General features: G+C 43.2%; 1 protein-coding gene across 1 annotated transcript in view; it reads left to right on the plus strand.

The window, feature by feature from the left end:
- The window catches only part of LOC109872944 (homeobox protein PKNOX2), a 96870-nt gene that overhangs the window by 67762 nt on the left and 15490 nt on the right, over window positions 1–13618 (plus strand). The window contains exon 4 of the mRNA XM_020464376.2: window positions 10716–10887. Within this exon, the coding sequence (XP_020319965.1) occupies window positions 10716–10887 (172 nt within the window). The remainder of the gene's footprint in view (window positions 1–10715; window positions 10888–13618) is intronic.

Consider the following 13618-nt stretch of genomic DNA (forward strand, 5'->3'; position numbering starts at 1 on the left):
CACTATAAATATTCACTTACCTTTGATGATCTTCATCAGAAGGCACTCCCAGGAATCCTAATTCGATTCCCAGAATCCCTATAAATGACTGATTTGTTCCATAAAGTCCATCATTTATGTCCAAATAGCCACTTGTTGTTGTGTGTTCAGCCCAGTAATGGTCATGAGACCAAGGCACTATGGCAGACCACTGACTCAAACAGGTCTCATGAGCCCCTCCTTTATAGTAGAATCCTCATTCAAGTTTCTAAAGATGGTTGACATCTAGTGGAAGCCGTAGGAAGTGCAACTTGACTCCATAGACACTATGTATTTGTTAGGCCAAGCTTTGAAAAACTACAAACCTCAGATGTCCCACTTCCTGGTTGGATTTTTCTCAGGTTTTCGCCTGCCATATGAGTTGTTACACTCACAGACATCATTCAAACAGTTTTAGAAACTTCAGAGGGTTTTCTATCCAATACTGATAATAATATGCATATATTAGCATCTGGGACAGAGTAGGAGGCAGTTCATTCTGGGCACTCTATTCATCCAAAAGTGAAAATGCTTCCCCTCATCCCAAAAGAGTTAAGGGCCTGCCTAGAGTTAAGGGCCTGCCTAGAGTTAAGGCGCTTTGCTGTGTGGAGATATTCTAAATTCTTATGGTCGGTCCACACCAAAAATGTATTTTCCGCCCCTTCCAACCACTACTCCAGCCATCTTGACCGCCAGGAGTTCCCGATTTCCTACGTCGTAGTTTCTCTCAGCGGGGTTGAGACGATGGGACAAAGGCACAGGGATGCAGCTTTTGGTCCTGGGCTGACTGCTGGGACAGGATGGCTCCCACTCCAACGTCAGAAGCGTCAACCTCAACCACGAACTGACAGGACGGCTCCGGATGGATAAGTATGGGGGCTGTAGTAAGCCGATGCTTAAGGGCCAAAAACGCCTTGTCAACAGCTGGGGGACCATGTGACCGGCACCTTGGGAGAAGTGAATGCAGAAAGAGGAGCCACCAGAGTGCTGTAGTCCCGAATGAAGCCGGCGGTAGAAATGAGCAAATCCCAGGAAACATTGCAGCTGTACTCTGGATGTGGGTTGGGGCCAATCCATCACCACTCTCATCTTTCAGGATCTATCTGAACATTCCCTTCATTGATGATATATCCCAGAAAGGAGATAGTGGAGCGGTGGAATTTGCACTTCTCTGCTTTCACGAACAAATGGTTCTCTAAGAGGTGCTGAAGGACTTGTCAGACATGGAGGACATATTCTTGAGCAGAACGGGAGAAAACAAGGACGTCGTCGAGGTATACAAACACAAATCAATTCAACATGTCACAGAGCATATTGTTGACCAAGGCCTGGAACACTACTGCGGGAACGTTGGTGAGTCCAAATGGCATGACCAGGTACTCATAGTGTCCACTAGCTGTGTTAAAGGCCATCTTCCACTCGTCTTCTTTGTGTATCCGAACTAGGTGGTAGGCATTCCGAAGGTCCAACTTGGAAAAGATGTTTGCCCCCTGGAGAGGTATGAAAGCCGAGGAGAGGAGTGGTAGAGGGTAACGATTCTTAACTGTGATGTCATTGAGGCCCCGGTAGTCGATACATGGACTCAGGGTCTTGTCCTTTTTTTCCACAAAGAGGAACCCAGCAGCCAGAGAGTCCTCAATGTACTCCTCTATGGCCTTGGTCTCAGGGCCAGACAGGGAATCTAGCCGGTGTTGTGCCCGGGAGGAGATCAATAACACAATCATAGGGTCGATGCGGAGGGAGGGAGGTGGCGCGAGTCTTGCTGAAAAACTCCAAGAGGTCCTGGTACTCGGGAGTGGTGGAAAAATTTGAGGCTTTAACAGAGCCCGCAGGAGGACATCCCGGGGCAGGCTGCGCCACCTTAAGACAATGTGAGTGGCAGAACAGGCTCCATCCCAGGATAGAACCAGTGGTCCAGTCAATAACAGGGTTGTGCCTCTTTAGCCATGAAAATCCCAAAACTACAGGAACATAGGGAGATTCAATGAGAAGAAGCTGTATGGACTCACTGTGATTGCCTGACACAGGCAGGTTAATGGGCACCGTATTATAAGTGACATTGCCAATGGTGCGTCCGTCCAGTACTCTGGTGTCCATGGGAACGGAGAGAAGTTGCGTGGAGATACCCAGCTCCGATACCAGAGTAGGGTCCATAAAACTCTCATCAGACCCAAAGTTTAGACTGGTCACCCCACAGCAGGATAACATGGAAGGGAGTGCGAGTAATGGGAGTTAGAAAACTCCCAGTATGGCCCACCATAGTACTCTTACCTAACTGATGAGTCTGTTCTTTCACTGGACAGGTGGATTTGTAATGCCCTATAGCACCACAATACAGGCAACTGTTGGAGTAAAGCCTATGTAATTGTTCCTGAGGTGACAATTTAGCTCTGCCCTGTTGCATAAGCACAGTAGAAAACGAGTCGCCCGTTCCTGATGATTCCCGAGGGCACTCGGGTGACTTCGAATCCTCTCAGAAATGCAGGCGTCGGGGACTCTCTGGGTTCTTAGGGGGCGAGCAAGCAGCCGTGGACAAATGAGCAGGGCTGAAAACAGACCTCTCCCCCCTGCATTCCCGTAGACGTCCATCGATCCTTATAGTTAAGGCTATGATGGAGTCAAGGTCCAGGGGTAACTCCCGAGCTGCAAGCTCATCTTTAATCTCCTACGATAGTCCATGATGAAAAGTATCTAACGGAGACTTCGGGTTCCAGGCATTCTTGGCTGCCAACGTGCGAAAGTCTACCGCGTAATCTGCCACACTACGGGGTTCTTGACAAAGTAGGTTTCGGGCGGGCTCATCCGGGAGAGAAAACCAGGCTGGCCCGTCTTGGTAGAGGGGCCAGCCATTTCTGCAGGCAATGTCACTTTTTTAATTTGTGTGTGTCAATTTTGACCCAGCTAAAAAATGGTCCAGCCCTTCTGGCATCTGCCAGAATTGCCAGATGGCCAATCCAGCCCTGCCACATGGTGTCATATTTCCATTACACCAGTTTTTGTGTGTGTCTGTGTGTTTACAGAGAACACCACTGACGAATGGCAAAACAAACATTCCACTCCAAAGCTGTAAATCATCACTTGTGAGAAAGGCAGCTGTTGGAATCAACAACATGACAAATTGCTATATTATCTCATAAGAAAATAACTGTCTACAACACTTCAATTTCTTAGATCAGCAGCAAGTTAAGTAATAACTAGTCCAGTTGAACACCTGCCATAGAATAGAACCTGAAAAACAGGCCCTAATGAACATAATACACCTTTGCAGCCAGAGGGAGGAAGTGGTTGGCACTTATACTGATTCCCCCCCATACACACACACACACACCCAATGGACGAGGCCGTGGGGACTGCAGCTCGGTGATCTGCGCATGGCTGCCTGTTTAGTATTCGTCTCACGTCTGGCCGAGGGAGCCACATTAAATCGGGATCAGGTAGATTACAGTCTAATATAGCGGGCTATTAAAGGCTGCAAATGAGAGCCATAGGTTAGAGCCAGAGCAGAGGCCCACTCTCCCAGCATCCTACAGTATTCCTGTGTGCTGCATGCCTGCTTTCCCCCTAACTACCGACTCCCTCACACCACCCACACGCACACACACACACACACACACACGTTTGTTCGTACATACGCAGATGGATTCATGCATGCCTACACGCAGGCACAGATCGACACACGCACGTGACAAAACCAAAGGCTACGGAGGCAGAAATACTACAGGCGGTGTCAACCTGTCTGAAATATGCACCTGACCACAAGGGCCAGTAAGTAAAGGGATGAGAGTTTTTTGTTTGTTTATTGTATATCTTATCTGTGTTTCCAGAAGCCTGTGCCAGATTTGTACTTTAAATCTATTTTGGGGTGCAATACATTATTTCAACTGTTCTTCTTTTTTTACAATTTTAAAAAGCAGATGAATATAAACAAATATTAATACAGATTGTTCCAGTTCATGCTACATGGTAAAATAAGTGAATATGTAAGGTGGCACATTTCCAGCCAGAGATAATAATTATTATAAATAAAAAGAGCAATAGAAAAAGACACCCAAACCCACACACAAAATAGCACAAATACAATGTTAAGTCTCATTACTGGGCTCCATCTTAATTAATGTAGGTCTTTTTCATTTAAGTGAATGTGTTATTTATTCCATCTCATACAGCTCCCAAACCTTTTGCAGCCACAAGTTATATGTTGAAGGGTTGGGTTTTAACCATTTAATTGGATTGCTGTGAGCAAAATCTGCAAAAGACAGTTCTGACCCCTTCCCTCTATGCACTCTGGAATCACCCCCAGGATAGCCACCAAGGAGTGTTGTGGTGTTTCTACATGGTACACCTCATTTAAAGCTGAATAAACATTATCCCAATACACTTTCAGCATGACCAGAATGTATGTACATAGTTGCTCACTTGTTCACCATTTCAACCATTCTTGACTGACAAAAAGTTTTTACATGGACAAAGATTTACACAATGCTGTTCGAGGTCACTGCTCTAATTGTGATACACATAATTAAAATAGCCAACAGTACTATAGACCCTATGTCTGGAAGATACATTTTGCACCACGAGTACAATTGTATTGTGGTTTTCAAGAGCGTGCAACATCAAAGGTCCTGGTTGATAGTCTGTTTTCATATTCTTATCTTAGGCTCTTATCCTTATGTAAAGAAGCCTACATCATAAAATGGCAACTACTTCTAAACGTCTAATCAACACACTTCATGGATTGGTGACAATCCCTGTTGAATTCATGGTGTGTTTTGGTCAAATCAGATCACAATGTGTTCTCAACTTCACTGCAATAGTTGATTATTAATTAAGTATAGTTTTCAAACTATAGTACCGAAATAAAATAAATAACTGTTGCCTGTCTTTTGAATGGGAGAATAAAGGTTGAAATCTTATTGGTCATCGTCTCAACCAAATATGACCCATATTTCCGTGTTGAAATGACGTGTCCAGTGAAATGATCTGCCTCACATCCAGTGGCAGGCTAAGTAAAGATGCAGGAGTAAATGCATATGATTGAGTGAAAAAGCAGCCTACACACACTTTAATCAGACGCAATTCAAACTCAAATTGCATCTGATTGAAGTGTTCAGAGATTCCTTTTTCACCACCTGACAAGTAAACAAAATAACAAACGAACTGTTTGACGCAGCCCCGTATCACTGTGTTATCAATAGTTTGGACGAGGGTTTTAAAAATCTGGTAATTTTCCCAAAATTCCTGGTTGAAGGATTTCTGACACCCTACTTATTCCCTTCTGATTCTGTCAATCTTCAATCCAGGAATAATGAAAACTTGGGGATTTTGGAGAAGTTGTGCAACCCTAATTTGGATCGTTTTCTCATGTTGCCTAGGACATTCAGCTATGGTATGAATCAATATGAAGACGTTAAGTGGGAATGATATGGAAATGATCCATCTGCAAAGCCCCCTCTGTTTAATATAGTGGTTCCAACTTCTGCAACTCAGGCAAGAATGACTGTTCACTGCAGTATCTTTATTCTTGGTGTCAAGAAAATATATATCAATGGTTTGTCAGAAAATACAGAGATTGGCAAAGTTTATGGATACTTGCGTAGAATTGACTGGACAAGACGATAACAGGAAACAAATTAAATAGAAGAGAAGATTAAAAACATATTAATCACTTCTTGTTATTCGGAAATCCAACTAGCCTACGGATATGGTTGCACTCACACAAATGAAATGTGTCATACTTGCTTCCGTTATAGAAAAGGGTCTGAGCCTTTGTAGTGCTTTGGTGAAGGGGGATCTCATCTGAAGAGGCAGAAGGAGACCTCGGTCTCCCACATGACCTGTCCTTGGAGCATGAATGCTCAAGATTCTCTGCTGGAAAATATTGGACCACATGGCAATTCTTGGTAAAATTAGAATACCTTTCCCAAATACATCGATCAAGAATGAGAATAAGGGGTTGACTTATGTTGTGAAGGGTCCACCGCACTATAAATCGCTGGGTTGGGACATGCGCAACGTTTTATTTTGCCGTTTCCCTATCCACACACTTGGTGGCTTGCATGGTGTTTTATCCTTTTGCTTCTCAGTGGCAGTGGTACAGGTTATGGCGCTTGGGTAGGTCCTCTCCCACCAAAAAACACATGCAAGTGTAAAAGTATTAAAAGTCAACCTAAAATGCAACCTAAACACATCGCAGTGCTTGAGGCATTACAGCAGACCGTAACCAGGAGACCCATGAGGCAGCGCACAATTAGCCCAGCGTCGTCTGGGTTAGGGGAGGGTTTGGCCGGCCAGGATTCCTTTTCCCATTGCACTCTAGCAACTCCTTGTGGCAGCCGGGAGCCTGCAAGCTGACTTCGGTCACTAGTTGTACAGTGTTTCCTCAGACACGTCGGTGCGGCTGGCTTCCGAGATAAGCGAGCTTGGCAGGGTCATGTTTTGCAGGATGCACGGCTCCCATCCTTCGCCTCTCCCGAGTCCGTACAGGAGTTGCAGCGATGGGACTGTAATTGGATATTACGAAATTGGGGAGACAAAGGGGTCGTCATTACCTGGTGGCTTGTGCTGCATTTGAGCCTTCTTGGTAGTAACTTCTGTACATGTCATGCCCTGAACATAGTAAGCAGTTTTTTCTCTATGTTGGTTGGGGCGTGATAGTGAGTAGGGTGGGTCATCTAGGTGTTTTGTATGTCTATATTGGCCTGATATGGTTCCCAATCAGAGACAGCTGTTTATCGTTGTCTCTGATTGGGGATCATATTTAGATAGCCATTTCCTCATTTGTGTTTGTGGGATCTTGTCTACATTTAGTTGCCTGAGTGCACAACAGTAGCTTCACGCTTCATTTGGTTGTTTGTTCAGTGAGTTTCGGTTTATTAAAATTATGTGGAACTCTATGCACGCTGCACCTTGGTCTACTCATTTCGACGAGCGTGACAGTACATCAGAACAGCGATTCCTCACCATGAACTGGAAGAAGCTTTTTCCTTAAGAAAATATGGGGGAAAAGAGGGCACAGATCGGGCTGCCTTCTGAGAATCCTTAGGCGAGCGAGTGAAGTCCCACTGCCATCCATTCTACTTGCTAACATGCAATCATTGGAAAATAAAATTGATGATCTACGATTATGATTATCCTACCAACGGTGATGATGGTTGGATGTTCTTGGCAGTATGTTTCACTTGGCTTGATTCAGACAGTCTCCTTGTCTCTTGTACCAATGGATTATGTGGGCTTTTATTTAATAGATTTTTTTCACCCCTTTTTCATGATGTCCAATTGGTAGTTACAGTCTTGTCCCATCGCTGCAACTCCCGTACGGACGCAAGCCACACTGCTTCTTGACACACTGCTTGCCTGAAAGGCACCCGCAACAATGTGTTGGAGGAAACACCGTACAGCTGGCAACCAAAGTCAGTGTGTATGGGACAAGGCCATCCCGGCCGGCCAAACTCTCCCCTAACCCGGACAACGCTGGGCCAATTGTGCGCAGCCTCATGGGTCTCCCGGTCGTGGCCGGATGCGACACAGCATCGTCCAGGTTAGACCTTTTTGGAAACATCCTTCAATACTATGGGACCAGTGTAAAGCAAAAACTACCTGTACTCCGTGGCCTTTCGTCAGTCGAGTCCTGCCAATCACAGAGGTTGTCAGGCAAATTCTTTTAGCAATAAGCCTTTGAAAGGAGATCAGAGCCTCTGACAACTTGATTTTCTGACAGGAAGACAATGCATGTTTTAGGGCCTCATTTAAGGAAAATCATGACGCCCAAGCATACCATATGCATATAATCTAATAGAAACCATGAAATACAAGAAACTCCAGATTCTACTAATGGAGATGTAGCTACTTGATGGCTAGCCATGTAGGCCAAGTTATTGAATTCATATTTTCTCTCTGGATGTGTCCCCTCGGAGTGTAACTCTACCCTTCCGTTCAAAGAGCCTTTAATCTGAAACTATTTATTCCACTCGTGGTGAGGTTATTTTCATTAGCCCAAGATCCCAGCTTCACACATATACCACCCTTTGTTGCAGTTTGAGAAGATCCTGCTTCACACAATCAGACAACCTCTTAATCTCATCCCTATCAAACAACCTTTCAGTACGATCACTTGTTGTAACACTGGAGGTGTCACTCACGTTACCATCTACACTAGTTTCAGTCAAAATGTCAGATTTTCCATTATCGCTAGACTCTACAAGAGCTAAAACAGATGCATGGCATTTACGCCACCGTTGATGATAAGTCACAGCTCAATTGCAGTAGTCCAACAAACAATCAAAATAAGTCTATAGGTGATAAAATGATTGTCTTACAATTGTCTTCTCCACAGGGCTTGTTTAGCTTGAAATTGGTTGTGCTTTGTGTTAATTATCGTAGGCTTCTCATAATAAAGGCAATCAGGTCAATTGGGTGCAGGTGTCGGTCGGCATCAAACAGGTTGACTAGATACTGTACCCTTTTCACCAGTGTGGCAACATTTCATGCAATGTCAATCACAAAATATCATATGAAAATGTAGCCCTATAAATAGAATGCCAAATTCATTATATTAATAATAGTCTTATCAATATATATACTGAACAAAAATATCAACTCACAACACAATGCCACAGATGTCTCAAGTTTTGAGGGAGTGTGCAATTGACATGCTGACTGCAAGAATGTCCACCAGAGCTGTTGCCAGAGAATTGAATGTTCATTTCTCCACCAATGTCATTTTAGAAAATTTGTCAGTATGTCCAACCAGTCTCAACTGCAGACCACGTGTATCCATGCCAGCCCAGGACCTCCACAACCGGCTTCTTCACCTGCGGGATTGTCTGAGACTAGCCACCCGGACAGCTGATGAAATTGAGGAGTATTTCCGTCTGTAATAAAGCCCTTTTGTGGGTAAAAACAAATTCTGATTGGCTGGGCCTTGCTCCCCAGTGGGTGGGCCTATACCCTCCCAGGCTCACACGTGGGTGTGCCCCTGCCCAGTCATGTGAAATCTATAGATTTTGGCTTAATTTATTTATTTATTTATTTCAATTGACTGATTTCTTTATATGAACTGTAACTAATTAAAATCGTTGAAATTGTTGCATGTTGCGTTTATATTTTTGTTCAGAGTATTATGAATAACATATTTATTAAATACAATTTCCAAAGGTAAAAGTGTATTATTAATATAATTCATGTGGCACCCTATTTATAGGGCTAATCGTAAATACTTCTAAATTTAAAGCAATCAATCATAAATGAATGATAGTATACCTAGCTATACATTGGAATGATGGTGTCCTTTGGGCATATCAGATGTCAATCTACTACATTGAATGTAGCCTACATAAACCCAATCTTATTCTGAACTTACTTTCACATAGCTTGTGTAAAACAAGATAAAGGAGTTACTTTCAATCATTCAATGTTATTACGGTACAGCATAGCTATGCAAATGAGTATGGACGCTGATCCGTGTCCATTTGTGTTGAGATGATAGCTCAGCAGAAACTAACACAACTTGTTTCCAAAGCTAAGCATAGGTACGTAGAGGTAGTCGTCTGGATGGTACATGTCCCCTCATTATACAAGTACAGAGTCACTGTTCAGGCAGATATCGTTGTGGCTTCAGATTTTATTTCAATATTGACATCTCTTTATTTAGGTTGATGGCATGATGTTGAAATATTGACATAGATTCAAACATACCTTTTTACTATCGACATTGAAACAAGGTCAAATAAAATATGTCTAATCAAATATGAAATTCAACATAATTTAATCCAGCCAATATACACTATATATATATATATATATCATTTTTTAAACCTTTATTTCATCAGGGAGTCATACTATAACCAATGGCTCTTTTACAGATGAGCCCTGAATTATATACATTACAGAAAATACACACATTTATATAAATACAAAATGCAAGCAGAAAGAACAACATGGTCATAAAAAGAATGGATCTGATGTTGCATGTGCTGCAATTCCCATGTAGATTCTAAGTGAGATTTTTTGCAATTTTACATGGATTTCAACATATACAGTACATAGTTTGATGATTATGGTGAAGTTAGGTTAAGTAATTGTAGTTCAATGTTTGCAACGCAGGTTGAAATGATATGAAAACACTACTGGTTGATTACTTTTTGCAAATCCAAATGTGTTTCAAACATAGATTCATCGTCACAATATGTTGACAAATTACATTGAAACAACAGTCGGATCTCATTGTCTACCGTTTTCTTTGTCTGTTGCATTTGTCTTTTGAGTTAACGATCAAGTTATCTTGCTAATGCAGTTCCTGGTTGTCAAATAGAGCATTGTTGCAGTACAACATGCTGTAGTTAACACACAATGCACAACTAAACTTCCCTCTAAGGCCGGGATTGAATCTGATCACACATTGGGACAATGCGCCATTTAGGTATTTTCCGATTGAGCCGACATATGCAGTGTTTACTGTGAATGTGGTCTCAGCGAACACAAACATTGCCTTTAAAAGGACCATTGTCTAAAAAGTGCGATCGGATTGAATACCTGCCTCAGTCTTTTAACATGATACATACCTCAAATACGCCAATATCGAGGCAACAATATCGAGGCAACTCCTCTTTGTACCTAGAACTACTACTTATACGGCAATCAAGATACAGCTAGAGCAGTTATGAAGTTTAACTACTTCCTGTCTTCTCCTATCCTTCCAGACACCCTCTATTCCCACTGCTGGCCCTGCTGTTTGAGAAGTGTGAGCAGGCCACCCAGGGCTCCGAGTGCATCACCTCTGCCAGCTTCGATGTGGACATCGAAAACTTTGTCCACCAGCAGGAGCAGGACCACAAGCCGTTCTTCAGCGAGGACCCTGAGCTGGACAACCTGGTTAGTACCCCGCCTGGGGGCCATCTAAATAGTTTAACTGGGATTTGAACCATCTCAAAGTCTAACATGGCTTCCTAATATTGAGCAGTAGTCATAGTCATACTGTGATGACTTCCTCCACCAGTAGAGAGAGCAAATCATCCTCAACATTAGTAAGCCACCCTGAACTACTGAGATGCCTCCTCAGCGTAAGGAAGCTATGTTAAATATCCCTTTCAGGTCCCACCCACAATAAAGTTGTCTTATTTTCTCTCTCACCCTTTCTCATGTACACAGTTCTCTCTTCAATTAGCTCTCTCTCTTGCTCCCTCACACACGTCTACCTCTACCCCTCCCTCTTGTACCTCTTACTTTCCTCCTTTGTCTCTCTCAATATCTGTTTCTATTCTATTCACCCTTTCTCTCTCTTCCCCTTTCCCACTCTTCCCCTCATGATCCCTCCCTCCTACCATTCTATGACAGCTAGCAGTAATTAGAAATTAGGAGAAATATGGAGGGTGGCTAGAGAGAGAGAAATTATTATGTGGGTGCTCGGCGACAAGTGGTGCGGCAGTCAATTAACCCCGCATCTGTGTGCTTTACAAGGTGCTGGTCGGGGGCTGGACCCAGCACACACTAACTCTTCCACAGTACAGTAAGCTGACTGGCTGAGATGGCACAAGGCCCCGACTAAACAAGCAGCGGTAATTGTCATGTAACATCTCAACTGGCTCGAATTTGACTCTTACGATATTACCGTAGAATATCTCAACAGCATGGGATATTAGGAGAGAGGGACATCTCCAGTAAGAATCCCTATTGTAAACTTGCTAGGGTGATGACAACTAGGGTATTAACTTCAGGTAGAATGCTTATAGATTTGTTATTATATAAGGATATGCTTTCATACATTTAAATGAAGATGAAACAGTAAATAACTCCACCAATGCAACAGACGTAAGATTCAAGATGTATTTTGTCACATTTTCAATGTACCACACCAAAAGAAATTTAAATAATAAACACAAAAAAAAAACAGGACCCGTGTCCAAATTACTTGCAAGTTTGCTTAAACTCGTTAGCAAAAGAAGAAGTCCCGAAGCACCCCATCGCTGTGGTTACTCACTAACGTTACTCGTAGATATTTCCTCAGCGAAGTATAACATTTCCGTGCAGCTGTCCTCACAAGATCCACAGCAAGCACAGCTATCAATGCAGACAGTACTCATTAACAGCAACAGATATGCCATGGAAACATAAACTCGTTAATCTTCCACAAGCAATTCTCTCCAGGTTTCGCACGATGCTAGGCTGACCTCGAGGCTGTCAAATACCGCCACGATGAGACGGTAGATTCAGTCTCTACTAAGTCTTTCTTAAAAAAAAAATAATACTCTCTTATAAAATAAAATCAGTATTTCCCTTCAAAACTCGGTAGATACGTGTTTTGTTCTATTTTTATCATCTTCTTTCATCGTTTTTCTTCACCAACACTGATAATGTTCACCATATGTGAATTGTTTGCCCCCCATCTATCTTCAGAGTTCGTACTGTTAGGTGACCTAAACTGGGATATGCTTAACACCCTGGCCGTCCTACATTCTAAGATAGATGCCCTCAATCTCACACAAATTATTAAGGAACCTACCAGGTACAACCCTAAATCTGTAACCATGGGCATCCTCTTAGATATCATCCTGACAAACTTACCCTCTAAATACACGTCTGCTGTCTTCAACCAGGATCTCAGCGATCATTGCCTCATTGCCTGTGTGCATAATGGGTCCGCGGTCAAACGACCACCCCTCATCACTGTCAAACGCTCCCTAAAACACTTCAGCAAGCAAGCCTATCTAACCGACCTGGCCCGGGTATCCTGGAAGGATACTGACCTCATCCCATCAGTAGAGGATGCCTGGTTGCTCTTTAAAAGTGCTTTCCTCGCCATCTTAAATAAGCTTGCAAGAACAAATCAGATATAGCCATTGGTTCACCCCAGACTTGACTGACCTTGACCAGCACAAAAACATCCTCTGGCGTTCTGCATTAGCATCAAATAGCCCCCATATCGCGATATGCAACTTTTCAGGGAAGTCAGGAACCAATAAACTCAGTCAGTTAGGAAAGCTAAGGCTAACTTTTTCAAACAGAAATTTGCATCATGTAGCACTAATTCCAAAACGTTTTGGGACACTGTAAAGTCCATGGAGAATAAGAGCACCTCCTCCCAGTTGCCCACTGCACTGAGGCTATGAAACACTGTCACCACCAATAAATCTACGATAACTAATCATTTCAATAAGCATTTTTCTACGGCTGGCCATGCTTTCCACCTGGCTACCCCTACCCAGGGCAACAGCTCAACACCCCCTGCAGCAACTTTCCCAAGCTTCTCCTTCTCCCAAATCCAGTTGATGTTCTGAAAGAGTGGCAAAATCTGGATCCCTACAAATCAGCTGGGATAGACAATCTGGACCCTCTCTAAAATTATCCGCCGAAATTGTTGCAACCCCTATTACTAGCCTGTTCACCCTCTCTTTCGTATCATCTGAGATCCCCAAAGATTGGAAAGCTGCCACGGTCCTCCCCCTTTTCAAAGGGTCCGACACTCTAGACCCAAACTGCTATAGACCTATATCCACCCTGCCCTGCCTTTCTAAAATCTTCGAAAGCCAAGTTAACAAACAGAATACCGACCATTTCGAATCCCACCGTACCTTCTCCACTATGCAATCTGGTTTACGAGCTGGTC

Source organism: Oncorhynchus kisutch, linkage group LG28 (assembly GCF_002021735.2).
Source record: "Oncorhynchus kisutch isolate 150728-3 linkage group LG28, Okis_V2, whole genome shotgun sequence".
NCBI classification, from domain to species: Eukaryota; Metazoa; Chordata; class Actinopteri; order Salmoniformes; family Salmonidae; genus Oncorhynchus; species Oncorhynchus kisutch.